We start from the raw sequence: 23,980 nt of genomic DNA, 5'->3' as shown, positions 1-23,980 counted from the left end.
AAAATTAATTGTACACTGATTTACGATTTCGTTAATCGTTGGCATCCTTAATCGCGGTGCAATATTAGTTTTTATAAAAATTCAATTCAAGTTTGTTGGAAGCTGGTGAAAAAAAATTATGGAAGTGATTCGTATTTTCGTGGAGTGTTAATCGTAGTGGACAGTCGTAACCGTAAAAATGAGAGCGCGCCTTTATATGGCCGGCGTCAGTGAACTTTTTATAAATCGGTTCTTGAATACTACCGGCGTTTACTAGTAGGTAATAAAATGAGTAATGAAACGGGTTATTTGAAAATGTTTTTCTTGAAAGTGATATAATGTCCATGTTTGTAATTGTCTTTATTGAAGTTTGTATTAGCCCACAAGTTGTATGTTTTATTTTTGTGAGTGTTTATTTTGAAAGCACAACGATGTATAACGATAGTATAGGAATGTCATTAAAAGTAGATTACGGCAGATGAGTGTAGATAAGTAAGTAGTAAGTGATAATATCCATCTGGATTGTGTATTTGAATTGTAAATGACGTAGATGAAAAATGTGAAGGAAAGTAAATTCGAGTGTAAATAGAGAGAGAAAGAGAGAGAGTACATACCGAATCGGTGCACTTGTTTATTTATTACGTTGTATTCGGGTAAATTCTCGAGCGCGTCACTAATTGAGATATTATGCATATAATTGGAGTCCCCACCATCGGGAGACCCACCCCACCCACAACAAAAACACGTGCTGTCTACATCGTCGGATCATAAAGGTCAAGAGCGCGGTTAATTATATCGCTCTGTTACGTAAGAGTTTATCACAATCAGCGGCGGCCGCTCAGGGGTGGCAGGGTGTGCGGCGAAAATCTCGCGTACGAGTACTACTTTACGTGCATGTCACTAAGCAACAAACGCGCTGAAACCAGACCTTGCTTGCAATTTTCTGGCTCGGGTAGAAAACGGCTCCGCCACCCGGTCGAAGTGCACGAGCCGCCACTGAGTGGCGCGCGAATGGAGGCGAGAAGGGCGACTTACCGCTGCATCGGGTGCGTGTGCGTTGGGGGTGGTCGGCTGCGCCGGCCTGCTCGGGAACGCCTGGTGCTGGGCCTGCTGGTGCTGGGGGCTCGGCGGCAGGCCGGGGCCGGGCGAGTGGCTGGGGGGCTGCGGCGAGGGCTGGCTGGCGGGGGCCGTGGTGTTCGGCGGGCCGGGGCTGCCGGGGCCGTGCTGCCCCGAGACCGGAGGGGCGGCCCAGCCCGCGCGGCTCTCCCCGTAGCCGGGGCTGGGCGCCGAGCCGCTGTACGCCGGCGAGAGCTGCAAAAAAGGGGCGTTCAGTCGGGGCACGCTAGCGTGGACGGAGCACCACCACGCTAGCGTGCACTTAGCGCCGGCACGTGGGCGCGGGGGTGACGCGATTGTTGCTAAACACGAGGGGTCGGAAACGCACAATAGCTCCCGTTGACCTACCGCAACACATTCCGCAATACAAGTTCGACTTTCTGACGCTCATAAATCACCACGGTATTCGGAGGACAAAGTGCACATTTAAATTATCACACTCTATTTCCCGACTAACCATTAAATGTCGCATTATTAGCACACTAAAACTGACGTCAGGAAACGTAACTGCGCGCTGTTCCTTAAAAGCCTTCCCTCGTAACGCGAATTACAACTATTGCATACCGACAATAAAGTAAATTTACGCCGACGATCACTACAATAAAACCAAAGGAAAACGACCAAAATACCGACCTAAAATTCGGCCTTCCACGGCCCGCCCACTTGCGATTCTCATCCCGACTCAACAACCGAACTCGCCTATTTATTATTATTATTATTATTATTAGATGTTAGTCTATAAATGTGAACCTAAATATACTAGTCTAAAACCAAAAATCGAGAAAAAGAATAGGACTTCACAAGTTGCACAAGCTAATTCTAAATCTGCAATCTTTTTTTCTGGCAAAAATGTAACCTCGTCAACCAATTACATGAAATTTTACAAATTGGATTTTAGATAACAATTTTTCTTTAAGTAAATGTCTTATTTTGTATGATTTTCTGCAAAAGAAACTATACAAAACTCACTTGACATACACCTTGTAAATTTTTTTTGACTTAAGCGGCTTAAGCCAAACCACCCATAAGTCAAACTGGCTATTGTAAGCTTTATGAACCCCCCATTGTTGCCATAATGGAGCTGTAAAGTTTTACTAAGAATATGTGAACTGAGTTAAGTTATACAATAGCTAGTTTGACTTACAAATTCTTTGGCTGAAGCCGCTCTAGTCATAGAATTTTTATAAGATGTATGTCAAGTGAGTTTTGTATATATTGGGCATTTTCACTTTTGATGATCACAAAAACTTAATTTTGTAGACCAGAATTACAGACCAACGATAAATTGGCAACCTTAAGTCAATAACAAGAAATTACTGCTTTACTTAGACTGAACGAAAAACTTACAGTACGAAAGGAAAGAAAACAATCCGTACAGCAGCGGACAGACAGACGGAAACGGAAGACCTATTTCTTCGGTACTCTAGGGGTCATGAAAGGTCGAGAAAACGTAAAAGTAGAGTCGGTCGACGGACTCGATTACAATTCGTCCTTCGCTTACGCTCGGGAAGTAAAAAGACCAAGAATAAAAGTAAAAAATACTTTTCTAGATTTGAAAAACGTAACACTTCAGAATAAAGGCGAGTGTTAGCAGATAAAAACGGGTGAGAGCGACTGAAGGATCTTGGAATGAAAAATCATGATTTAGTAAGAAGATCGGAAAAGCCTTTTTCGCCTCGTGTTCAATCGTATCTCGTATCTTGCAGGAAGTCCAGAATGAAGTGACAGCTACTTCAGGTGTACCACAAGGTTCCCACTTGGGTCCCCTATTATTAGCTTTTCAAAAATAACCTCCTGTGTCATCATGTCCTGTTTTAGCATATAACAACATACTACTATTGTAAAAAATTGGATCTCCTTGCAAGATGGTGTACTAGACACAATAAAATTCTTAATATTGCAAAATGTTTTGTTATATTTCAGGAGATCTTGTATCTTTTACAGACTTAATACTCGATATTTATTTAACCGACCAAAAAAAAAAAAAAGAGGACAGAATGAGTTATTTTTCCTCAAGTTCAACTTTTGTGGAACACTAGAACAGTGTACTGCATGTTTTTCTGCATTAAACTCCTTTTGGTCATTTTGGTTTGGTTTCCATTGTAAACACCACATGCTTTAAAACTGGCCACAATCCAACGACGTTTTATGAATATCCATCCTAAAGACTTGATGGTCCTTATCCGGAAGTGGGTGTAAGCCAGGATTCCTCATAACTCATAAATCGAATTCCGTTTAATGTTCCCAGAATTTCACCAAGATCCGTCGCCAGTTTCCACCTACCTATCATGAAAATCAACATTTTACATCGGCCACCATTTTTTTTTTTTTTTTTTAATATAGAAGTCACTGATTGGCATTTTTTGTTTATAATTAGTGAATAGAAAAACCTTTAAGCAAAGTATATAATGTGGACAATGAGCGCCCTATATGTGAGTGGTGCGATTTGACTTCAGTCCACGTCTGTCCAACAATTTCTTCGATGATGTTACATGAATAGGGATATTTAGGACTTTCTGGGACACACGGTAAAACCATTGTGTCCGACACAGTTTTTTCGAGGCCTCGACCCGCATCGGTGTCGATGGTATAGTTTTGGAAATTTCATTGTACCCTATAAAATTTTATTGACAATAACGAGACGGACAGTAGTACAATGGTAAGAAATATTTATGGCTCACACCAGTGCATCCGAATTTGCAGGAGAACATTTAGCAGGTAGTTGTACTCATAAAACAATGGTCATTTTCGTTCGTGAGTAACGATGGTCCCTGTCCGGACCCGGATTATTCTGGTTTCTAACATCTGGGGATTACCGGCACGCGACAAATTTAAGTTGTAAATATATCTTGCTATTGTACTACTATTCGCCTCGTTATTGCCAATAAAATTTTATCGGGTAGAAAGAAATTTCCAAAAACTTATATACAAAATTATATCATCTGCATTGGCATCCAAAATTTTTTACGGATGTACCATCATAATAAATTATATGAAGACTTAAATTAATGATTATAACCATGCTTTTCCTCTGAATCATATCGAAAGGACTTTAAAACCTGGAAATATTAAAACTACTAGAAATTTTAATGAGATACAAAAGTTACTATTATCAGTACTTGTATGTTTGACTTATAAATCAGCCGTAGCAACAATTTTTTATAAATTAATCATACAAGGCTTTATATACATAGATTTATCTGTTTCCTGTGAAATGTACGTACAAAAATGTAATTTAGATAATTGGTTTTCCAACAGTATTATTCTTAACTTTATCAAATTTACGGCTTCTTTGTAAAAAACACTCTTTGATGTTTCGCACCTAAAATGTCAACGGCAAATAACTTTTATTTTTAGAAGCCGACTTACAACATTATATGGAAACCGTAAAAACTAGAGATTTCGAATTTACTTTCAACAGCGTTTCGCAGTTTTCCTATTTTAAACAAAATGTCACCAAACACCATTTCACTCTAAAGACAAATATTTCACTGTCTTCGTACGAAAAATTACCACTTAGTTGAGTCAAAAATGGACAGTCTGCAACTGTTAATGATGAAAAAAGCCTGTTCGCAATCCCCAATATTTCTTTGATAAATGGTTATGACCGAACTGCGGTCGAATTTGGAGTACGAGTGTTACACGCCGACAATAAAATAAATTTATGCCGGGAATGATAAAAATAAAACGAAACGAAACTTCAGATGCACGAATGCAGAACGGAGAACAAGCCGGGAAAAGTACACGTCAAACTTTTCACATGTACATATAAAAGCCGCTCTCAACTCGGAATTCAACACCTTCACGTGTCAAACCGTCCAAATCAATAAACTATAAGAGACAGAAACAACTTCTGAAACATTCGAGAGTTCCGGGATAACTCTAACCGACAAAACCACCGTCGAGTTACGGATCTGCTGTTTGAAGATACACGTGAATGGAACAAATTTGATTTGCATTTCAACTAGAAATGTGCCAGTCTCAAGCAATTCCCCATACTACGACAAACCACCGGTTAAAGTGTCATAACCTGTTCAGAACGCGTGCTACAACTTATCGCTTTTCAAACTCTATTGTATTTTATTCCTTTGGGAAGCTCATTCTCGATTAGGGCTCAATTTATAAATACATTCCTACAGACAACTTCTGTATTGTAACTGACAGAAAACATTTTACGTTTCAAACTTTCTTAACACAACAATTCCTTTTTACCAGCATTCAGCGAATACTTCGAGCTTACACAAGGGTTTATACGAACCCACAAATATTTCGGAAATTTTATATAAAATAATCATTTTCAAATTGTTTTTGCAACTCTTGATTCAAATGAAGACCAAAGAAAAATCCTACAAGAATTTCCATGCTGAACGTGCACTTGAGTCAAACGTAGGAAGCCTTTGTAATCAAAAGTCTACTGTAGTTCAAAATTTATTCAGCTACACCAACTCCGCACTTCCACTCAATAAATAATTAAAAATGCTTTGCCTCAACTTTACTTTTCAATAAATATTTTAATATTGCGAGAAGTTTTCAAATTCATTTGCAAAAATTAATTTTAAATCCGCAGAATGTGACTAATTAATCTCATGTTGTTCAACTTCTTCCAACTTTTAAGACAAAATGTAAAATCATTATATCTCATTATATGAAGTTCCCAAACCTAAAGTTACATTTTTTTTTTTTAAATTTCTACTTCCGGAAAATACACAAAATTTGAGTTATGCACAGATTGTATTTTCCGCTAAACAAGGAGTCAACTTTAATAATAACCGCTTGTAAAACTGAATGGCATAGAAAGGGGATTGTTTACCAAAATGGTTATGTCAAAGAACAGGTGTCTCTATGTAAGAGATTTAGATAAGTAATCCTTTTGTCACGTTATTGGTCCCTGCAGTTTTACAACAGGTTGTTCCAGTTGAGTTGGTCACGACTATTAATGACACTCTAATATGCATTGGAAACATGGAAACGAATTTTCAAGTTTACTTGTACCAAAAAAAAATACTCCAAAATTTATAAATCTGAAACTTGAAACAAGGATATTTTGAACCATAAACTTTTTTTATAGTTTTGCGCTGTATTCCCTACGGTGAACATTTCAAGCCGCACTGAGAAACAAAAAAGGAAACATTCCAGTTTTATGGCGTGAAACCTTTGAAATGAAATTTAACTTCCTTGAGATTCAACGTCAATTTAATGGCGCAAAACGTACAATCGGTTTTAAATTATAATCAATTATGAGAATGGTGTCAACACAAGTATAAATCAATTATTTATTTGTTGACTTAACGGGAAAACGCGGAGTTTTAGATATGTGATTTATCAATTCTACAATGTTTAACTTGGCTCAAGTGACAATCAGGTGAAACAAACCGACAAACCGCGCCTGTTTTCGACGAGTTAAATACCGATAATGAAAAAGGCTCCTGGTGAGTGCTCGTTTGACGATTAATGAAAAATAAAACAGTGAGTAATTTTTCGAATGCAACTTCGTACTTCATGCGTAATAATAACTGACATGTCGACACGAATGCGACAAATTAAACATACACAGTACAAAGTTAAACAACTTAGCACTCAAACTCTTTATTTATGTTGCACGTAATTTTCGCTCTCTTCTTGTTTATAAATAAATACTCCACAAATTAATAAACATGTTGTTTAACACGAAACTTCACAACTGTGAAAATAAAAACAGCAACCGTTCGACATTTCAGTTATGAAAGTATCCAAAGCAAATAAACCAAATCGCGTAGAAATCATTGATGCCAAAATCGGAGCATCAAAGCCTCACACACATATAGGTTCATCGATGATTTAAGCAAATCGCTGTTAGAGTAACTCGGAAACTCGTAACTTGAATCGTTGTTCTGCACGTGGTGTTAAATAAACGCGTCGGATTCTGTACCCCCAATTATATTACACAAACGAAAGCTACTACGAGATCAAAAGTTTTATCAATGAAATCGTAGTACTCGCAATACAGTTGTTGTTTTCACTTGTGTTAAAAAATAGTAAGTGTTCGAGGTTGATTACTGAACTGGGTGATCTTCCGTCCGTAACTCAATACTATATTTAAAGGAGTGGACGGCGATAAATAACCATAAATGTGCTGATTCCCTTTTGTCGGCTTCCAGTTCTCAGCTGATAGAAATACACTGAACCAACCAGGACATTAATGAGACAGAGGAAAAAAGGCGGCAAGTTAAGAATCAAAAGACCACTACAATAACAAATAAATGTTTTTTTTTGTTTTTTAGTTTGACGAGATCGTTTGGTGTTATTGACACATTTTACGCATGGTCGTGGAAGAAAAAGATGCAAAATGAGAAACTTAATTTGGCTTATATGTATATTTGGGGAAAATTATACAGAGTGGATGAATTAACATACGTTCGTAGTAAGAGATTAAATATATCTAGTCGTCTGGGTGAAATTTATTAACGAATTATGATAATTTCATTTTTATGGTGGGTCTATCTTTCTTAATTGGTATTGTAATTAAAAAATAAAAACGTGTGTACACACAAAGAAAGCTCATTAAATGTTAAATTTAAACACGTTATTGTGGTGAATAACCTAAAATAGTAGAAAAGTAAACAAATACTTTTGGAATGTGTTATTTATTGCAAATGAAATTTCTAGTACTTCCTATTTACGATATCATTATTGAATAAGTATTGTTAAAGCAAGCTATAAATAACGTGTTGAGTCAGGTCGTTAATAAATTTCGTCTGATATTAGAGTTCGACCTGTAAAATAATAGCGCAGTTTCGTCGGTGTTTTAAGCCCCACACGTACGCATAAATTTAACAATGTAACGAAGAAAATAAACAAAAACGATCGTGTCGCGGTTTCGGTAAATATATATGTATCGGTGCGATTGTGAGAATCGATTTAGTCGAAATTTGCGAAAAACGCACGTAGAAGAGTCCGATCCCGGTCGGAAGGCGGAAAAGGGCAAGGAGCGACCCGAAAGCGTCCAACTTAAGGGGGTCGAAGGGCGGGCATATGTGGGAGTACGGGAACCGTTTGACGTCACATTTGCGACACGTCAGCTGATTGCATAATAACAAAGTGGGCGGTGCGGTAATCGTATGTCAGAGCAAGTTCAAGGACGGACTTAGCATGTTTAGATACACTTGAACAATTAACAAATGTATGCACCACCGAGGGTGCCGGCGACCGGCGGCCGTGCGACGGGTGCTCACGTGGAGACGTTCGCGGGGTCCGCGAGGTCTGAGACGCTCTCGACGCTTTTCCTGCCATGGGTCAGTTTAGGGAAAGCGGCGTCGGGCTCGCGGGCTGGGACTTACCGTGGGCTGGCTGCGGTAGGGCGCCGGCGGGACTCCCGGCGCCGCGGCAGGGGGCGTCCCGTAGGTGGGCAGCGCCTTCTGGGGCCAACCCTGGTTGTAGGGCTGGTCGGGGTGGCCGTAGCTGTTCTGGTAGCGATTGGGGGGCATCGGGTTGGAGCTCTGCAGCAGCTGGTTGAGCGTGGGGGTCGGGCCGGTGGGCTGCGAGAGGGCCTGCCCCGAGACGAACCGCTGCGTGTAGGGCGCCCCGGGGACCTTGGGGCCGAACGCCTGCCGCGGGCCGAACGCGTGGCCCTCGCTGTTGTGCACGTCGCGGCCGTAGAAGTAGTGGCCGTCGGCGGGGGGCTCGGCCGGGAAGGCGTCGGGGGGCGCGCCGGGCCCCGGCTCGGCGTCGGGTGCCTCGGGGGCCGCGGGCGCGGGGGCCCCGGCGGCGGCGGCCGGGCCGCCGCTGCCGTCCGGGCGATATTGACTCATTTCTGTGACGAGGTTCTTGCCGCCGGTGTTTTTCGCCTTGGCGACCGCTACACCGCCGCCTCCGCGAACTCCACTCTTATCGGTCCCATTTTGCAACAAGGAATTCCGCACGTTCAGATGCTGATCCGGCTGCACTTTCTCACAATTCACGTCATTTTGCTGCTTTTCGGCCTGCGTTGCAGCCATGTTAAGAAAAACGGCTGCGATCTAGCACGGCCGATCGTTGCCAACACCCCGCCGTTATAGTCAGCAGCGGATGCTTTCCTTCATTTTGGGAGCCCGATTCGCACCCGGGTCCTAGCAAACACATACTAGATTACTCACTTTAGCACTTTTCCGATTCTGTAAATAAATAACGCCACCAAACTTTTTGAATAATCCAAAATGATGGACACATCTGACACACACAACTTAATTCCGTATCTACTCCAATAACACGAAAGGAGGTTATGGGTAAAGCTCCGATTCCTACGCCAACATATTATCATGTAATTAACGCATTTCTAACACACACCCAATACAACTACGTCAAACATAACTCACCGACATTATTTATCAGCCATTTTTACTACAAAATTCTTCCTATCGTCGAATAAAACCCACACAAAAATCACAAAAACTCAGATCTACTTTTCGCCATCTTTAAGCTTACTCCATTGTGGCGCTGACTTCCACAGCCGACTTAGAAACGCGCGGATTTTTCACAGTCGACAGAACGAGCGCCAAATTTAAAAACACCATACAACCGAATTAACCTTAACCCATTCCTTTTCATCAATCAACGACCCCAAATCGATATCATAACTACCAATTAACAAGAATCCGACACTATCCCCCAACCGACACTGAATTAGACATTCATTCAAAATTTATCGCCCCAATAACATAAACGGGTCACCTAATAAAAACGCTCACATTTTACTGCATGTTTATTTCGTTAAATTGTATTCAAATGAATTGTTTATAAAATATACAATACACTGTTACTTAATAAAACATTTTTTTTTAAATCAAACAAACACCTGAACCACTCAAAACAAACGTAACATATGGCAATACTTTAATTATGACAAAACAACCAACTCGACCACTAACTGTATTTAAAAAACCTAACAAGTACATAAATGCAAAATTTTGTGGATTAATGGCATTTTATAATTCTACAAAGTGCAAAACATTTACTTGAATATATCAATAAATCTCGATGTCAATACAATAATAATAACAGTTATTAAAAAACTATATCAATAAAATTTCGATTTAATGAATCATTAAATAATTTTAAACACATGAACTCTAACCATAAGATTTTAGTAAGTAAAACTATAAAGCATTCAATAATATCACACAATTTTCAAAATCGCGCTTCAAACAACAAAAGGTTTCTCCAGAAGACGCGATCATCATGATGACCCAAACTCATTCATCCACTTCTCATACTTATCCAAGTCTTCTTTAGAAACACTTTTATTATTCTTAAGCAACGCTTCTTCAAAATCCCTATTAGTAACAGGCAGATCCAACTCTTCTTTAGGCAACTGTTTAATCTGATCAGGTCTTAAACCATAAATTTTTCTTCTCATCGACATCATGGAAGCATCTCTACAAACATTTGTTATATCAGCACCAGAAAAACCATCCAACTTTTCAGCAATGTCGTTCAAATTCACGTCAGGATCCAGCTTGACTTCTCTGAGATTTATTTTTAAAAGAGCCTCTCGACCCTCTTGAGTCGGTAAAGGTATGTATATACGTTTTTCCAAACGACGGCGAAGAGCCTCGTCTATGTCCCACGGGAAGTTAGTAGCAGCCAAAACCATCACCACCTTTCCAGGTTCATCATTATTAGCCGTTATTCCGTCCATTTGGACCAGTAGCTCAGATTTCACTCTTCTTGACGCTTCATGTTCAGATTCTGATCCTCGTCGCGAGCACAAAGAGTCAATTTCGTCAATAAATATTGTACTGGGGGCATAAAACCTAGCCTAAAGATTGTAATGTATAGTAAAAGTTTCCAGAAATTATTACAACCCTACTAACCATTTCAAACAAAAGTCTAACCATTTTCTCAGATTCGCCACGGTATTTTGATGTTAAAGTTGATGATGAAACGTTAAAAAACGTCGTGCCGCATTCTGTAGCCACAGCTTTAGCCAACATGGTTTTTCCAGTACCAGGTGGACCTACCATTAGAACTCCTTTCCAAGGCCTTCTTATACCTGAATGAATACATTATTGAATGCTAAATATAGTGTGTTAACGTCGTACCTGTAAAAAATTCTGGCATCCACATGGGAAGCACCACAGCTTCTTCAAGCAAACGTTTAGCTTCATGCAGATCTGCTATATCATCCCAATGAATGTTTGGGTTCTTTTGGACAATATCTCTTTCAAGAACGTCTGCTAATTCTCTTTCCATGCCGTGACATTCAAACTTCTTCTCTTCCTCTGGTTCCACTTTCTCATTTTTATCATTATTCTCTGCATCTTTTTCTTTATCAACCTTAGTAGCATCTGGGTTTCTTTCAGACTTTGATGAAGAAGGTCTGTCTTCCTTCTTTGCTGTTCTAGTTGGTCGAACTTCTGATCTTCTAGCAGTGTTTGAGGAGCTAGCTCTGGAAGTTCCTTTCTTGACTTCTGGTTTCTTCACATTGGACTGTCTCGGTTTATAGTTGTTTCTAAAATTCTTAATTATTGAAAGAAGTGAAATTTAGATTGACAACCTCTGGGTGTATCCATGATCTACAGGAGTTGGAGGAGGCCACACATCAGGATCATTCTGTTGCATTATAAAAGGATCTTCTGGTAAAATATCACCATAGTCTCTCACTGGTTCGTCTCTCAATCTTCTCGCTCCCAAAGGCACTTCTACATTAGTGTCTAAACGTAACGTTTGCAACATTGCTTTCAGAACTTTAATTTCATCATATTCCGAAGCAACTTTTTTCTGAACCTAGAAAGACTTGTTTAGTTGAAGATTGAATTGACAAGTATATTGTGCATACTTGTTGCCATTTACTCTTTCTTAATGGTTCTGGTATCATAAGAATTAATCTACTTATCATCTGAATGGACCCTTCATAATACACTTCAGCACTTTCGTAGTTCCCAAGCATTGTCATTTCTCGCGCCAGCGTTACATTATCACATATATCCCTAACAGTAACAGCCATCACTACCATGCCTGTATGTGGTCGAGGAATTTCTCGAAGAAATGTTCCCTGGAAACTGAAATGTGAGCATTCAACACATGTTCGATTTTTCCGCGGAAAATCAATCCACTCGAAAAAGCGTGACCGCAGCTTTAAGGCTCGGCCTCAACACTAAAGAAATGAAGTTTTTCTTACTTTATTTTCTTTCGAGTGCTAAATATAAATTTCTACAACAATTTTAGTCCGTGTTTGACACATTAGATTGACGTTTGACTTATACGATTAGAAAGTTTATTGATAAGAAAGCTACCAACTCATCTACATATTCCCCTAGATGTGACAACATAACCTCATAAATGTCACACTTTAAAATATTTTTTACAATAATAAAATTTTACAGCGTAATTTTAAATTTTTTATCGAAGTTATTTTATACGAATTACAAAAACACGAAAATCGTCCAAAAAAGCAACAATTTCATTATCGTGGATAAAGCGTACGATTTAAAAATCAACAGCAACAATAAAAATGAAGTACGCAGCGAGCACGAAACTTTCTTTTCGGAATAACCTGGTTTTATTTCAGCTAACACTTCAAACTTACATGAAAAAAAAACTTCCTTTACTAGCCTCGAACCATTTACATCATGAGTACTACTTTGTGCATCGTTTGGATTATTCCACAAGTGGCTTAATGTGCATACCAATACACAAAGAAGCATGTCAAGTGGCATCTAGAGCCATTCAAGAACGCCAGTGTAAAAAGTATTATGTGGCGCTAGTAAGGGGTTATCTATCTTCAAATTTACTTGACCTCAATTTCCCAATAGGTCTCTTTGTGGATAGCTGAGGCACCATTTGATATCTATTTTCTAGGAAGGGATGACAGCGTGACGGAAATTGAGAAAATGTGTGTACAGAACAATGGTAGAAGCGCTAGAACGCTTATTGTGACACTTGAAAGTGGACTGTTTGACTGTTATCCTACCACAAAAGTACTAGTGAGGCCTATTACTGGGCGCAGACATCAAATTAGGGTACATTGCTCAAATATAGGGCACACAATAGTAGGCGACTATACATATAGTAATAAAAAAGATGTAAAACCGGCGAGAATGTACCTACACGCATTGAGGTACTTTCCAAGTCTAAAATGAGTGTTGATGCTTATCCAGTTGTTTCAGATTGGTTATTCCTAATCAAATTGAAAATATAAACGTGCATACCTGCGATCCGTTTACTGAGAATGAAGTCCGTCTTTGGAACCCGCTTTTTCGACGTTATAGCGTCGCCGAAGGTTTAGAAAAAATCGACGCGTTTTTAAAGTAGACGTAAATATACTTTTAAACCATTGTTATTGTCTTATTTGAATTTGGTGTTGTTGGGGTTTTTGTCGGTGTGGGTTGGTATTGAGATTTCGCTCTCCTTGAAGTTGCATCTGGTACTTTCTGCCATCCGAGATGGAGAAAGACTAAAATTTATTATTAGGTTATTTGCTGCTGAATGTGTAAATAGTGAATAATGGCTACAAAGGGGCTGTATTACACCCCTCCGGGAACGGACGGGACAGATCATGCTTTTAGGCAACGCGTAGCACCCCAATATGCTTTAAGGTAAAAATATTCTAACCTAAAATTTAAGGCTACAAGTTCTATGCCAACATATTTGAGAGTGTGCCAAATTTTAAAATTGTTGAATAAATGCTAATGAGGATTGTTTTAGTGCTTTAAATAAATCGAGACTCAAATATTGTATATTTTTCCATTACCTGTTGTTTTTTGCAATGCTGGCAAAACTATCGGCTGATATTTTAGATAAATTAGATATTTTCATTTTAGAAATCGAAGAACTTAGCATTCCTCAGGTAAACGGTGTATTAGCAACTGCCGATTATACATAAAAACATTTGCAGCCTCTTTGGTGGGAATACATTTGGTGCATTAGTTTGTTACTCTCTTTCTTGGGTTTAACAGCAATCAAAGAAAACAGAGTTTCAATCATGAAACAATATGTGTCAGGGTTATGTCTTTTTGGATTCTTGCCATTATTCTATGCCATTATTTACTATTTTGGAGATGTATGGACGTATCTCACTTCAGACGATGAAGATGAACTGGAAGACATCCACATCTGGCAAGTAGGCGTGCTGACAACGTTCCAAACGCAGGCACAACGTTATGTTTTAGGGCTACCCATATGGATTGTTATGGTATGCATTTATTTTACTGGCCCTTCAAGTTCACACGTTTTCTGTTTACTTTGCCTGGAATCTGATTACTGCCTGGTCTAAGGGCGCGAAAAAATCCTAATCTCTGACAATCCCTTTGGTCAATTGTTTGATGCAAACAATACAATTGAAAAAGACAAAAATTTTCATCATTTTAAATTGATACAATACATTGTGTTCATGTTCTGTATTTACAGTGAAATCACTCTAAATGGAAAGTTTACATGTTATTTATTTGTAAAAGCTTGTTTATCTTTAGGGTAAAAGTGAAACTTTGTTGTCTAGTCAGTATTGACTTTTTTGTTTGATAAAAATTATATAATACGTTGTGCTTACATATTTTGTTATCACTTTGTTATCCCACTTTTTAGATATATATATATATATATATAATATGTATGTACGTACATGTATAGTAGACGATTTGTATATACACTGTCTGTCTTTTATAAAAATGTCTAACTTTGATAGCACCTTCTACAGATTTTGATTATATACAGTCTGTTTTTATATGAATATTCTATAAACGTAACGATGCAATAATAAGGGATAAGGTGTAGCTTATTTTTGAGATGATTTGGAGATTTCACTGTATTTTGTTCTGTACATTTCATTTTGGGGATAAGTATTTATGGAAAGGTGTGATTGTTGCAATATTTTCCTAATAATAAATATATTTTTAAATTAACTTGTTTTTTTCCTCGGGCTAACAAGACTTCAGATAACATTGATAGGTGACTGTCAATTTAAAGCCGACATATACTTGAGTAATCAACAAGTGGAGATATCGCTCTATTAGTACTTCCAATAACCCACCTAAAAGTAGAATGTAATAAATAATAAATATTGAACCTCCAATTTGAGCTGCCGAGATGTGTACACTCACATATTTATATAATTAATTCCGAACCTATATCTTTATTTGAGCGTCATTATCGAAGTTCTGTGAATATGTATAGGAAAACGATAACTGGGACCTATAATAATTACCTGACGAGATAAGATGGTTCTATTTATACCCTAATTACGTCGCATGCAAAAATCCAGTCAATGTCAATGCTCACCTTTGAACTTTTTCGCCAAATACCCCACTGTCAATGACCCCGCTTACGTTCCGGTTTAAACCGGCGAACTTGATTTTTGCACCTTTTTAAAAATTTATCAAGCGCTATCATCACCATAAATTATTGTTAAGACTACCAACAATTTCCGGCAACACCAGGACCTGGAAAATTTCGATCCCAAGGACGAAAATATTGATTCAAAAAATTCGACGCCTAAATCGCGTTTAACTCTCGCTAACGATTTCGTAACAAAAGAAAAAATTCCAGGTAATTAGCGCTTATACTATTAAGATGTAACTCAGAAACGCAAGAGGAATAACAATATTTGCGATAGTCGAGTATGTGATAATTCTTAAAAATAGTATAATTTTTATTTGCAATTTAATAACGTGTCATCCCACTTTATTATAATGGAACGAACATGTGATTATTTGCACATTATGTGCGAAGTGTGTCTGTGTATTAATTTACTAATAAAACTGCCTGACGCATTTTAAATTTGAGCATGGATTGTCCGAGTGACTAGAATTATGTAATTAAAAAAATGATAAAAAAGAGGGAACGTACGTAGTTGAATCAGCTTGAACCGCTGTAAAAATTACACGAAGGCATTATAGCTTTCTAAATTAATAATAATTGATCGTTCCTAGAAGAGGCTTTTTGGGTCCAGTTATTAAGAGCTGCGGGCAGTCCCGAATGACGTAATGAATTAGTAACGAAGCGCAGATAGTGATAAAACGCGTTGCTTAATTCAGTACTGAATTTACGAAACGAAATGTAAAAAACGATAAGAGCGTATTGTTTGGTGAAAGTCCCGGGGCAAAAGGGCTAAAATCGCGGTCATAGAAAGGAAAACAAATGAAATTGAGTGACGAAATGCGTAAGAGAGTTACGCAGAAATCCATCGCCGTTACATTTTATGGAATTTAGGAGTCGGCCGATAAACAGAATAATTAATGGTGATGCATGTGATGTTACTTTTAATTAAAGGCTATTTGCATTGCGAAAAGTGTCGGTGGTGCGGTGCGGCCGATAAACCGTGTAGATCGTGTGATAAATCTGTTTGTTTGAAAAGATCGCGATAATAGTGTTGTCGAATGTTCTAAGAATCGCACAAGGTAATATTAATGAGAGCATTGTGTAACGTAAAATAAATACTCCAATTGTGGCCTTCGTTCTATGTGCATAATCGGAATTCAGTTATCTGTTCAAAAACTCAATGACCAGCTGTTTGTGTTCGAAATAATTGTCCACTTACCGCCGCCCGCTTTGAGCGGAGCCATAAAATAACAGTGTATTTTTTGTGTGCGTTTTCAATAGGATTCAAGTCGGTTTGTGTTCTTACGATGATAAGTTTTTATCTGTAAATCATCAGCTGTTCGCGTACCGTTTCAGACTTTCAGGCACGTGTTCGTGCCTAACAGATCAGTCTAGTTGAACTTTTCTCCGGGACACTGTTAACAATAAACCGTAAAAATGTCCAACGAAAACAAACACGTGAACATCGACGTGCAAGAACCACTGCTCGAAAATTCCGGAAAAAAAACGCCACAGCCGCAAAGTGAAAATTCGCCAAAAATTGACGGCGAAACGAACAATTCACGCAAACAAAAACCACACGAAATGGAAAGAAAACGGACAAAAAGTACGTATTATCAGCTTTTATCGCTCTACAAACGTTGTATAAATCCTTTTCGCGATATATTCGCATTCGCCGTTTAAAATTTCTCAAAAACACCACGCGTACATCAAGTTCAATGTTATGCATAAATTAACCTACATTATCGATAAAGTCGCCTTTATCGATTGTCTGTATTTTCAGAAATCCTTTGACATCCCATAAATCGCTGATTACGAGCAAAATTAACGGAAAAAACGTTGCAGTAAATCATGCGAAATTCAATATACTCGCGCAAACCAGATTCAACCAGAAAAAAACACAAAAGTACGAAGTAATCAAACCCAAAGTGTAATTAATTCTATTTTTAACGTGTACGCTATACACCCCTTTGTAATTGTGTTGTGTGTCACAACGCAAGAACAAAGAACTGATTCACCAGTTTCGTACACACCATGATTGTCACGTCATCACCTCGCCGAGTTAAATTTGGCGCCAAATTCGTTATTGATTATTTAACAGCAAGATGTTTAGTTGCAAAATGTTCGCATTTCAACAATCTCGATGAGCTGATAAGCACGTAAGTTAATCGATGTTATCACAACTTTGAAAATCACTGCTAAAAAATCAAATTTCGAGTACTCGGTTATCGGGCCAAATAAAAATCCACCACTTTCCGTCACGTTTAAGATAATGACGATTAACAATGCAAAATAGGTGTGGCTATTATAGCCGAAGAGAATGAGAAAAAAATGGATAAGTGGAAGCTCGTTCCACCCGACGGTGGATGGGGTTGGTTAGTCCTCTTCGGCTCCACTCTAGTCAACGTCCTGGTGCCAGGTACAGTAAAATCATTCGGTGTTCTCTTCGTCGAATTCTTGGAGGCTTTCGAGGCTTCACCGGCAGCGGCGGCATGGATTCCGGCCCTCTGCTACTTCCTATACAGCTCTCTAGGTAGCCCCAAAACGCACACCTGCTTCACCACTAACCCAAATTTTTAAGGTCCCGTGTCCAGCCTCTTGTCCGTAAAGTATTCGTATCGAACGGTAACCCTAATCGGAGGAAGCTTCGCTGCGACAGGTATGATTTTAAGTTATTTCGCGGATTCGGTGGCATTTCTTTGTATAAGGTGAGTAGAATACTATTAGAAAATAATTTTTTTGACGTCGTGTTTCCAGCTATGGGGTCTTCGTCGGTACAGGTGCAGGTCTCTCTTTTCCTCCGACAGTGTACATCGTCACGAGCTACTTCTTGAGACTCCGCGGAGTAGCAAACGGGCTTTGCATTTCAGGCTCGGCTCTAGGCTCCATCATCCTACCGCCGATCCTTCGAGTCCTTCTCGAATTATACGGCTACAGGTAACACCTCACTTTTCCCATACACCAAATTACCTTTATTAACAACAGAGGCGCTGTATTACTCATGGGAGGTGTAACCCTAAACGTTTGGGTAGCCGCTTTGTTTTACGACCCAGTCGAAAAACACATGAAGAAAGTTCCAATCGAAACGCAAGAATCAGATTCCGAAGAACTAAGCCCTCTGAAGCCCAAATTCGTAATCAGTACAGAGGACAGCATGGCGTCGTTACCGCAAATCCCTCACAACGACTCCTTCTTGGAAAACTTGGACATCTCGTCGAACAACTTCAACAGGAGTGTTTCCAGTGCGGCGATGCAAAATTTCAAGACACCCACCAGTCGCGAAAGGAAGATCAGCATGCCCACTGGTCGTAACGAGCTCATCAAAGCCAAAGCCGGTGCCACAGGGTCACGTACTAACATGAATAGTTCATCAGCGCTACACGCGGTACCAGAGACTGGGAACGGTGCCATGGACTTGCAGTCCCAAGGGCGGCTGACGAGTTCAAGACGTCCGCGAGTTCCTCGCAGAAGCCCTTCTACGAGTTCCTTTCAGTATATAAGTACTCCGTATCACGGTAGCACTCTCACTCTGCAGCCCGAGACCTTCGCTAGTTCTTTCAGCTTAAGGTCCGCGCGCAAATCCGACGGGAAAGAACCCGAATCCAAGAAAAACAAATTCTTTGACATAACTCTCTTGAAGGATCCTCTCTATTTGGTCATCTTAATCTCGAACGCTACCAATGCCGTTAGCTACACGAATTTTATAATTCTTCTACCGTCTTTTGCACTTACTCTAGGTTATGACAAGAACGACGGGGCGTTGCTGCTTTCGATAGTGTCCGCTTTGGATCTCGTGGGAAGGATTGGCGGTTCGGCTTTGTCGGACTTGCAGCTGTGTCCGAAGGCTGCATATTTCATCGGCGGGCTCTTCGTATCGGGCATATCGCTCGCGGTCATGCCTTTTTTCACCGGATACGGCATGATCAGCGTGTGCTCTGCAATCTTTGGTTTAGCTTCTGGTATTTACGTGGGCGTTACTGCTGTGATAATGGCCGATATGCTGGGGGAGGAACGTTTACAGTCCACTTACGGTATATCGCTATTCGTTAACGGTATTTTACAATTAGTGGGGCCACCCATTTGTGGTATTTGGTTTGAAACGACTAAGTCCTACATTTCATTGTTTTGTACTTTAGGTGTCATTCTGGTCGTAGGTGCTGTTATTTGGGGTATCGTGCCCTTCATAAAAAAACCTCAAACCGAGGACAACGACGATGATGATTCGTCGTAATATTTTAGATAATTTCTTAATGTTCTAGTTTTTATTATTACACTTCTAAATGTGCAGTCCTTTTTTCTCGCATGTTAGGGAATTTTAGGAAATATTTAGTTCATGCGTATTTTGTACGTGAGTGTCGGCAAATCAAACAGGATCCGTTCTAACTGAGATTGCTAATTAAGCTCAAGTCATTTAAATGTATTATATTTGAGGTCTTCCTGACGCATTTTCTGACGCCCATGTTACAATCCATTATACCCCAGTAAATATTTATGTATTTATTAAGGAACATTAACAACTTTCCATATCAAAGAAGGTGCTGTCAAGTTTCGAGTATTTGTATTTTTATATCGTTATTTATATGAAAATATAAATTCAATTTACTTAATATAATAATTACATTGTGATATGAAAACATCTTAAGCGTTCTCTGTAGTTAAACGCATAATAAAATGTACACAATCAAAACCTACACCTGCACTATCTAAATCCTCACTTAACTAGCTGACGCGACACTGTCAAGGCCAAGAAATTTTGTCAAGATTTTCATTAATCCGAACTTAAGCGTTTTCAAAATAGAGTTAATATCACCTAGTTAATCCATTTATTATCGATAAACTTGCACTTGTATCACAACTCGTGCCGCCATTATCAAATTTCAAATTCTCGGCATGACATAAGCGCGTGCAACATAATCACGGTGAAAAATAAAAATCCCTAACATTTTTAGTCAACAATAACGAATCATTATTAAATTAACAAACAACTTTTACAACATCAATAATAAATCAACCTTGTGAAAATTATTTTGTTTTGAAGTAAAAAATTTCGTGTGGGGGAGTTGGCGGCAGTTGTTCTTTGACATTGACAGACGTTAATTAACGTCACAAAGCTAAACAAATTAATTTTTTCATTATATAAATACAGATTAATTTATTCGAGTTTTAATTTCAAAAACGGAAATGTATGTATTCAGTCACCATAAACATATGTAACCTTCAAAATAATGATTGCCAAAAATTGTCCAAAATGTGATCAGCAGGTAAAAACTATGAGCACCGTTTTCCGCTATTATTGAAATTTTATTAGGTACCGGTTGCATGTAAAGCTTGTCCATGTGGCCACTCATTTTTTAATTCGAGGAGAACAACGCGTGTGTTATCTCCAGGAGCAGACATACGAAGGCGCACCCAAAGAGTTCGCAGAGAAAAACCAAATTATTATGACGCCTTAGAGTACGACAAACAAATACGAAAGGTAAACGCAATTTTTAACGTTCTGTGCTCACACTATGGTTGTAGATAAAAACGCGGAATAGCGAATGTGAAAACGATGACGACGCCAGTAAAAAAGATCCAAATAAAATAAAACGAAAAAAAGTAAAAAAGGAAGACGACGAGGATGATGACGTTATCACTAATCTCTCGTCAGAAAAGCAAGTACAATGTTCGATTATCTTGGAAGAGTTGAATAGGAAGATGCAGTTAGTTACCTGGAAACCAACGTGAAGCAACATCACAATTGTTTATTTTCGACTGAGCCACATATTAGAGTAATTTACAATAATATACTGTATATAGAATGACTACTGTGTGTTTATTTTCTATATGTCTATTTTCGTCCCCTTCCAGTGAAATGCGGCAGCCACGTCTTCAGTTTTGTTAAAATTACTTTCCCGGTTTTTCCCCTTTTTCAGTCACTATCAAATTCCTCATCTATATCCTGTTTGATTACTACTGCGGGGTTTAAGTCTAATTTGGGTAAACCTGCTTGGTGTTTTTCATCAGGTACTTCGTGCGGTTTTCCCTCAAAGACAGAATCCGGACTCGTTTCTGGTTTCTCCGTTTTTTCTAAAGTTTTAGACAGTGTGGTTAAATTCATCCATTCGACGTCAGTTTGCATTATTTCTTTATTGATAGAATTACAAACTTTGGTTAAGTTTTTTCTCAGTACTAACAGTTTTATGTATTCACTGCGTGTTTGCTTCGGCCCTAGAAAATAACTCATGTTGTGTTATTAATTAACAAAGCTTAACCGTATCAAAAAAACAATTTAAAATTCATAAACCAGCAAGTCCAACAACAAACAACAATCGTGAACGTAGCTGAACAGTATAAACAACATTGAGGATAAATAAAATAATAAAATTTGACAAAATGCATGCTTTATTGTTTTCATATTTCAAGTAGGAGACTTTAGTATGTATTAAATCTGACTTAAAACATATTCAGTTGCTAAATATAACGAATTTTGAACTATTTTTTGCTGTATTTGTCAATCATTTACATTTTACGGTGTTGGCTACTTTGTATAGCAACACCCGTCAAAAGTGACATAAATGACATTTCATTTATAATTTATTACCGTGATGATTCTAACCTCCTAACTTACAAAAATTCATCGAATTTTGGGAGTGCTTTAATATGTTTTAATTTACCTTGATTCAGTAAGCAGTGGCACGAATTTCCTCCTCTTGTTACTAATGTAAATTTTCCAGATTTTCATCATTATGGCATGTTTCTGGTTTAATCAAAATGACACCCGAATTGAAATTCCGAGTGCAGAGGAAGTTAACAATGTTACCTATTATAAAATTATCGTCACTGTGGGAGAGATTAAGTGGCATGTCCTGCATCGTTACAGCGAATTTTTTGACCTGCACAATCAACTAGTTACCGATCATGGAGTGTCAAAAGATATTTTACCCTCAAAGAAAGTTATCAGAAACAAATGCCCTATTTTTATTGAGAGTCGACGTAAAGGTCTCGAGGAGTATTGTCAAAAAATTTTGAATTATTTAAAAAGGACCATGCCTAGAATATTTATTGAATTTTTTCATTTTCACATTTATGATATATTTTTTCTTTTACAAAATTTAGCATTGAGATTCTTTCTAGAAGCGGATCTTTTGCTATCATCAAGTAAGAGTTACGCTTTGACCCCGTTGGAAGTAAGAAGGTAACAATTAATTGCAGTTCAAACAGGAATTTGTTGTAGTTACATGCAGCAAGTGAGTGTTTAAAAAAGCCATTTCCTGCTGTTGAAAATACGGATAGTAGATATGATTTCACCCATGTGTTGGATTTGTACTCCCAGTTGAAGATTTTAACGATAAACGGAAGCGGCAGCCCATATCGGAATAGTAGCGTTATTCCAAATCAGTTACCATTTGATTTAGCGTCATTTAAGGTAAATTAATGATAATGTCAATATTTCTAGTGAGTTATTTTTTCAGGAATTGACTTCTCTGGTATTAATCAAAGTCTCCCTGGACAAGATTTTGTCTCTAGGGAATTTAAGGACCACATTACAAAAACTCTATGTACATAACACAAACATGAGTAGTATTAGCCAAATTTTGCAATGTGATGTCTTACACAAATGCAGTATAGATTCTAGTCAAGTAGTATAAAAATCCGTTTCTTTTGTAATAGAAATATTCATATTTTTATTTTTTAGATTTGGACCAATGTTACTGTAGTCAATTTCACCAACAATAATTTAATTGAAATCGACAAAACAATAAGTCTGGTGCCTAACTTGAAAACTTTAATACTTGACTCTAACAAAATTTCGTGTATATCAGGTCTAGCGGAATTATCAAATCTATCACACTTGAGTCTATCTAATAACTTAATATCAATGTGTAACCAATTGCACACGAAAATTGGTAACATTCTAACCTTGAACTTGTCACAAAACAGTATTTCTTCTCTTAAAGGTTTTAGAAAATTGTATTCCTTAGTTAATTTAGATTTAAGTTGTAACAAAATTGATGAAATTGAAGAAATCACACACCTGGGAGATCTACCTTGTTTAGAAAATTTGGTCCTGACTGGTAACTGCTTGGCAACGACCGTTGACTACAGAATTAAGGTCCTTGAACATTTTAAAGATAGAGCTAAAGATATATGTCTTGACAATGAAAAACCCACTCAAAACGAGATCGATAAAGTTTCCGTTTTGAGAGCTTTGAGAATTGTTAAAGAAGGCAAAGCTCCAGATCTGACAAACAACGCATATACCTGAGATAAGATATAGGTGTTTCTGTGTATTTATCGTTCCATTATTTTGATTGTATTATTGATTAATGATGTGATTAATAGAGATTATATATTACTCATATGTGATATTATTTTCAAGTTTTACCGTTTGAGAAGAACTTAATTTAATCTAGGCATATAATTTTAAAGTTCGATTTAAGTACCAGAAGTTTTACCGAAAAGGGTACACCTCGCAATAGAAACATGACAAGTTTTACAAATTCAGGAACAGAGTTGGAACTACAAGAAGACTATGCCAATTTATAACGACCTTAAGATTCATCGTTTTATTTATTTATATAAATGTATTAAATGTTTATAAACAATGATATGAATTGATTGACGATTATTCTTT

At 38.1% G+C, this 23,980-nt stretch overlaps 7 protein-coding genes and 1 long non-coding RNA gene across 18 annotated transcripts in view; 5 read left to right on the top strand and 3 right to left on the bottom strand.

Moving 5' to 3' along the window:
- Osa (osa) overlaps nt 1-9,513 on the bottom strand; it is a 40,355-nt gene extending 30,842 nt beyond the window's left edge. For 3 of the 7 annotated variants that reach the window (XM_064073274.1, XM_064073275.1, XM_064073280.1), the window contains exons 1-2: nt 8,412-9,377; nt 1,015-1,290 (exon numbers count right to left, since the gene is read on the bottom strand). In XM_064073274.1, coding sequence (XP_063929344.1) covers nt 1,015-1,290; nt 8,412-9,068 — 933 coding nt within the window. In that variant the 5' untranslated portion in view covers nt 9,069-9,377. Of the gene's footprint in view, nt 1-1,014; nt 1,291-8,411; nt 9,378-9,425 lie in introns of those variants that run through there. The other 4 variants (XM_064073277.1, XM_064073278.1, XM_064073281.1 and 1 more) reach the window with 3 other exon arrangements.
- A 285-nt stretch (nt 9,514-9,798) lies between these two features.
- Nucleotides 9,799-12,313, bottom strand: LOC135141628 (katanin p60 ATPase-containing subunit A-like 1). Its single transcript, XM_064072898.1, has 6 exons — nt 12,230-12,313; nt 11,888-12,110; nt 11,606-11,835; nt 11,151-11,560; nt 10,923-11,101; nt 9,799-10,867 (listed from the first exon to the last, which is right to left on the bottom strand). Exons 2-6 carry the CDS (start codon nt 12,062-12,064, stop codon nt 10,286-10,288), a joined length of 1,578 nt encoding a protein of 525 aa, XP_063928968.1. The 5' UTR covers nt 12,065-12,110; nt 12,230-12,313; the 3' UTR covers nt 9,799-10,285.
- Nucleotides 12,314-12,375: 62 nt separating this feature from the next.
- Nucleotides 12,376-13,385, top strand: LOC135141630 (RNA pseudouridylate synthase domain-containing protein 1-like). The gene is made up of 4 exons (XM_064072901.1): nt 12,376-12,567; nt 12,620-12,863; nt 12,910-13,168; nt 13,218-13,385. The coding sequence occupies exons 1-4, from the start codon at nt 12,391-12,393 to the stop codon at nt 13,360-13,362; spliced, it is 825 nt and encodes a 274-aa protein (XP_063928971.1). The 5' UTR covers nt 12,376-12,390; the 3' UTR covers nt 13,363-13,385.
- A 76-nt stretch (nt 13,386-13,461) lies between these two features.
- LOC135141631 (protein jagunal) lies at nt 13,462-14,948 on the top strand. Its single transcript, XM_064072902.1, has 4 exons — nt 13,462-13,646; nt 13,756-13,897; nt 13,946-14,170; nt 14,220-14,948. The coding sequence occupies exons 1-4, from the start codon at nt 13,555-13,557 to the stop codon at nt 14,340-14,342; spliced, it is 582 nt and encodes a 193-aa protein (XP_063928972.1). The 5' UTR covers nt 13,462-13,554; the 3' UTR covers nt 14,343-14,948.
- Nucleotides 14,949-15,902: 954 nt separating this feature from the next.
- Nucleotides 15,903-20,054, top strand: LOC135141627 (monocarboxylate transporter 13). 4 transcript variants are annotated; one of them, XM_064072893.1, is made up of 5 exons: nt 15,903-16,969; nt 17,660-17,896; nt 17,945-18,071; nt 18,121-18,300; nt 18,349-20,054. In XM_064072893.1, exons 1-5 carry the CDS (start codon nt 16,801-16,803, stop codon nt 19,592-19,594), a joined length of 1,959 nt encoding a protein of 652 aa, XP_063928963.1. In that variant the 5' UTR covers nt 15,903-16,800; the 3' UTR covers nt 19,595-20,054. The 4 variants fall into 4 exon arrangements, with proteins under 4 accessions (XP_063928963.1, XP_063928965.1, XP_063928967.1 ...); XM_064072895.1 differs by having other exon boundaries at nt 16,879-16,969; nt 17,945-18,022; XM_064072897.1 differs by lacking the exon at nt 15,903-16,969 and adding an exon at nt 17,028-17,522 and having other exon boundaries at nt 17,945-18,022.
- A 286-nt stretch (nt 20,055-20,340) lies between these two features.
- Nucleotides 20,341-21,167, top strand: LOC135141632 (UPF0547 protein C16orf87 homolog). Its single transcript, XM_064072903.1, has 3 exons — nt 20,341-20,624; nt 20,672-20,839; nt 20,884-21,167. Exons 1-3 carry the CDS (start codon nt 20,589-20,591, stop codon nt 21,088-21,090), a joined length of 411 nt encoding a protein of 136 aa, XP_063928973.1. The 5' UTR covers nt 20,341-20,588; the 3' UTR covers nt 21,091-21,167.
- Nucleotides 21,090-22,107, bottom strand: LOC135141633 (uncharacterized). Its single transcript, XR_010282408.1, has 2 exons — nt 22,020-22,107; nt 21,090-21,573 (listed from the first exon to the last, which is right to left on the bottom strand). It is a non-coding gene; the product is annotated as an uncharacterized LOC135141633 (long non-coding RNA).
- On the top strand, nt 22,092-23,705 carry LOC135141629 (nischarin). Of its 2 annotated transcripts, none has more exons than XM_064072900.1 (4): nt 22,092-22,532; nt 22,580-22,771; nt 22,818-22,985; nt 23,042-23,705. In XM_064072900.1, exons 1-4 carry the CDS (start codon nt 22,092-22,094, stop codon nt 23,609-23,611), a joined length of 1,371 nt encoding a protein of 456 aa, XP_063928970.1. In that variant the 3' UTR covers nt 23,612-23,705. The 2 variants fall into 2 exon arrangements, with proteins under 2 accessions (XP_063928970.1, XP_063928969.1); XM_064072899.1 differs by having other exon boundaries at nt 22,818-22,988.
- The last annotated feature ends 275 nt before the right edge of the window (nt 23,706-23,980 follow it).

This window comes from Zophobas morio, unplaced genomic scaffold (genome assembly GCF_036711695.1).
Source record: "Zophobas morio isolate AGI-343-1 ecotype UQ-CSIRO unplaced genomic scaffold, CSIRO_AGI_Zmor_V1 ptg000044l, whole genome shotgun sequence".
NCBI lineage: Eukaryota > Metazoa > Arthropoda > Insecta > Coleoptera > Tenebrionidae > Zophobas > Zophobas morio.
Note: the sequence above shows the minus strand (reverse complement) of the source record. Positions and strands in the feature narration are given on the sequence as shown.

What these genes read in the sequence shown, in the direction of transcription:
- LOC135141632 (XM_064072903.1), top strand. Translation starts at nt 20,589, where the DNA reads ATGATTGCCAAAAATTGTCCAAAATGTGATCAGCAG. An exon ending in GTCCAAAATGTGATCAGCAG is followed by an intron (nt 20,625 to 20,671) that starts GTAAAAACTATG and finishes AAATTTTATTAG; the next exon opens with GTACCGGTTGCATGTAAAGC. An exon ending in ACGACAAACAAATACGAAAG is followed by an intron (nt 20,840 to 20,883) that starts GTAAACGCAATT and finishes CTATGGTTGTAG; the next exon opens with ATAAAAACGCGGAATAGCGA.
- LOC135141627 (XM_064072893.1), top strand. Translation starts at nt 16,801, where the DNA reads ATGTCCAACGAAAACAAACACGTGAACATCGACGTGCAAGAACCACTG. An exon ending in GGAAAGAAAACGGACAAAAA is followed by an intron (nt 16,970 to 17,659) that starts GTACGTATTATC and finishes AATGCAAAATAG; the next exon opens with GTGTGGCTATTATAGCCGAA. An exon ending in CTTCCTATACAGCTCTCTAG is followed by an intron (nt 17,897 to 17,944) that starts GTAGCCCCAAAA and finishes CAAATTTTTAAG; the next exon opens with GTCCCGTGTCCAGCCTCTTG.
- LOC135141631 (XM_064072902.1), top strand. Translation starts at nt 13,555, where the DNA reads ATGGCTACAAAGGGGCTGTATTACACCCCTCCGGGAACGGACGGGACA. An exon ending in GCACCCCAATATGCTTTAAG is followed by an intron (nt 13,647 to 13,755) that starts GTAAAAATATTC and finishes GGATTGTTTTAG; the next exon opens with TGCTTTAAATAAATCGAGAC. An exon ending in AAGACATCCACATCTGGCAA is followed by an intron (nt 14,171 to 14,219) that starts GTAGGCGTGCTG and finishes GTTATGTTTTAG; the next exon opens with GGCTACCCATATGGATTGTT.
- LOC135141629 (XM_064072899.1), top strand. Translation starts at nt 22,092, where the DNA reads ATGGCATGTTTCTGGTTTAATCAAAATGACACCCGAATTGAAATTCCG. An exon ending in TTGATTTAGCGTCATTTAAG is followed by an intron (nt 22,772 to 22,817) that starts GTAAATTAATGA and finishes TTATTTTTTCAG; the next exon opens with GAATTGACTTCTCTGGTATT. An exon ending in GTATAGATTCTAGTCAAGTA is followed by an intron (nt 22,989 to 23,041) that starts GTATAAAAATCC and finishes TTTATTTTTTAG; the next exon opens with ATTTGGACCAATGTTACTGT.
- LOC135141628 (XM_064072898.1), bottom strand. Translation starts at nt 12,064, where the DNA reads ATGGTAGTGATGGCTGTTACTGTTAGGGATATATGTGATAATGTAACG. An exon ending in GATCATGGATACACCCAGAG is followed by an intron (nt 11,561 to 11,605) that starts GTTGTCAATCTA and finishes TAAGAATTTTAG; the next exon opens with AAACAACTATAAACCGAGAC. An exon ending in TTAGACTTTTGTTTGAAATG is followed by an intron (nt 10,868 to 10,922) that starts GTTAGTAGGGTT and finishes TACAATCTTTAG; the next exon opens with GCTAGGTTTTATGCCCCCAG.
- LOC135141630 (XM_064072901.1), top strand. Translation starts at nt 12,391, where the DNA reads ATGTCACACTTTAAAATATTTTTTACAATAATAAAATTTTACAGCGTA. An exon ending in TGACCTCAATTTCCCAATAG is followed by an intron (nt 12,864 to 12,909) that starts GTCTCTTTGTGG and finishes TCTATTTTCTAG; the next exon opens with GAAGGGATGACAGCGTGACG. An exon ending in ATGTACCTACACGCATTGAG is followed by an intron (nt 13,169 to 13,217) that starts GTACTTTCCAAG and finishes CAGTTGTTTCAG; the next exon opens with ATTGGTTATTCCTAATCAAA.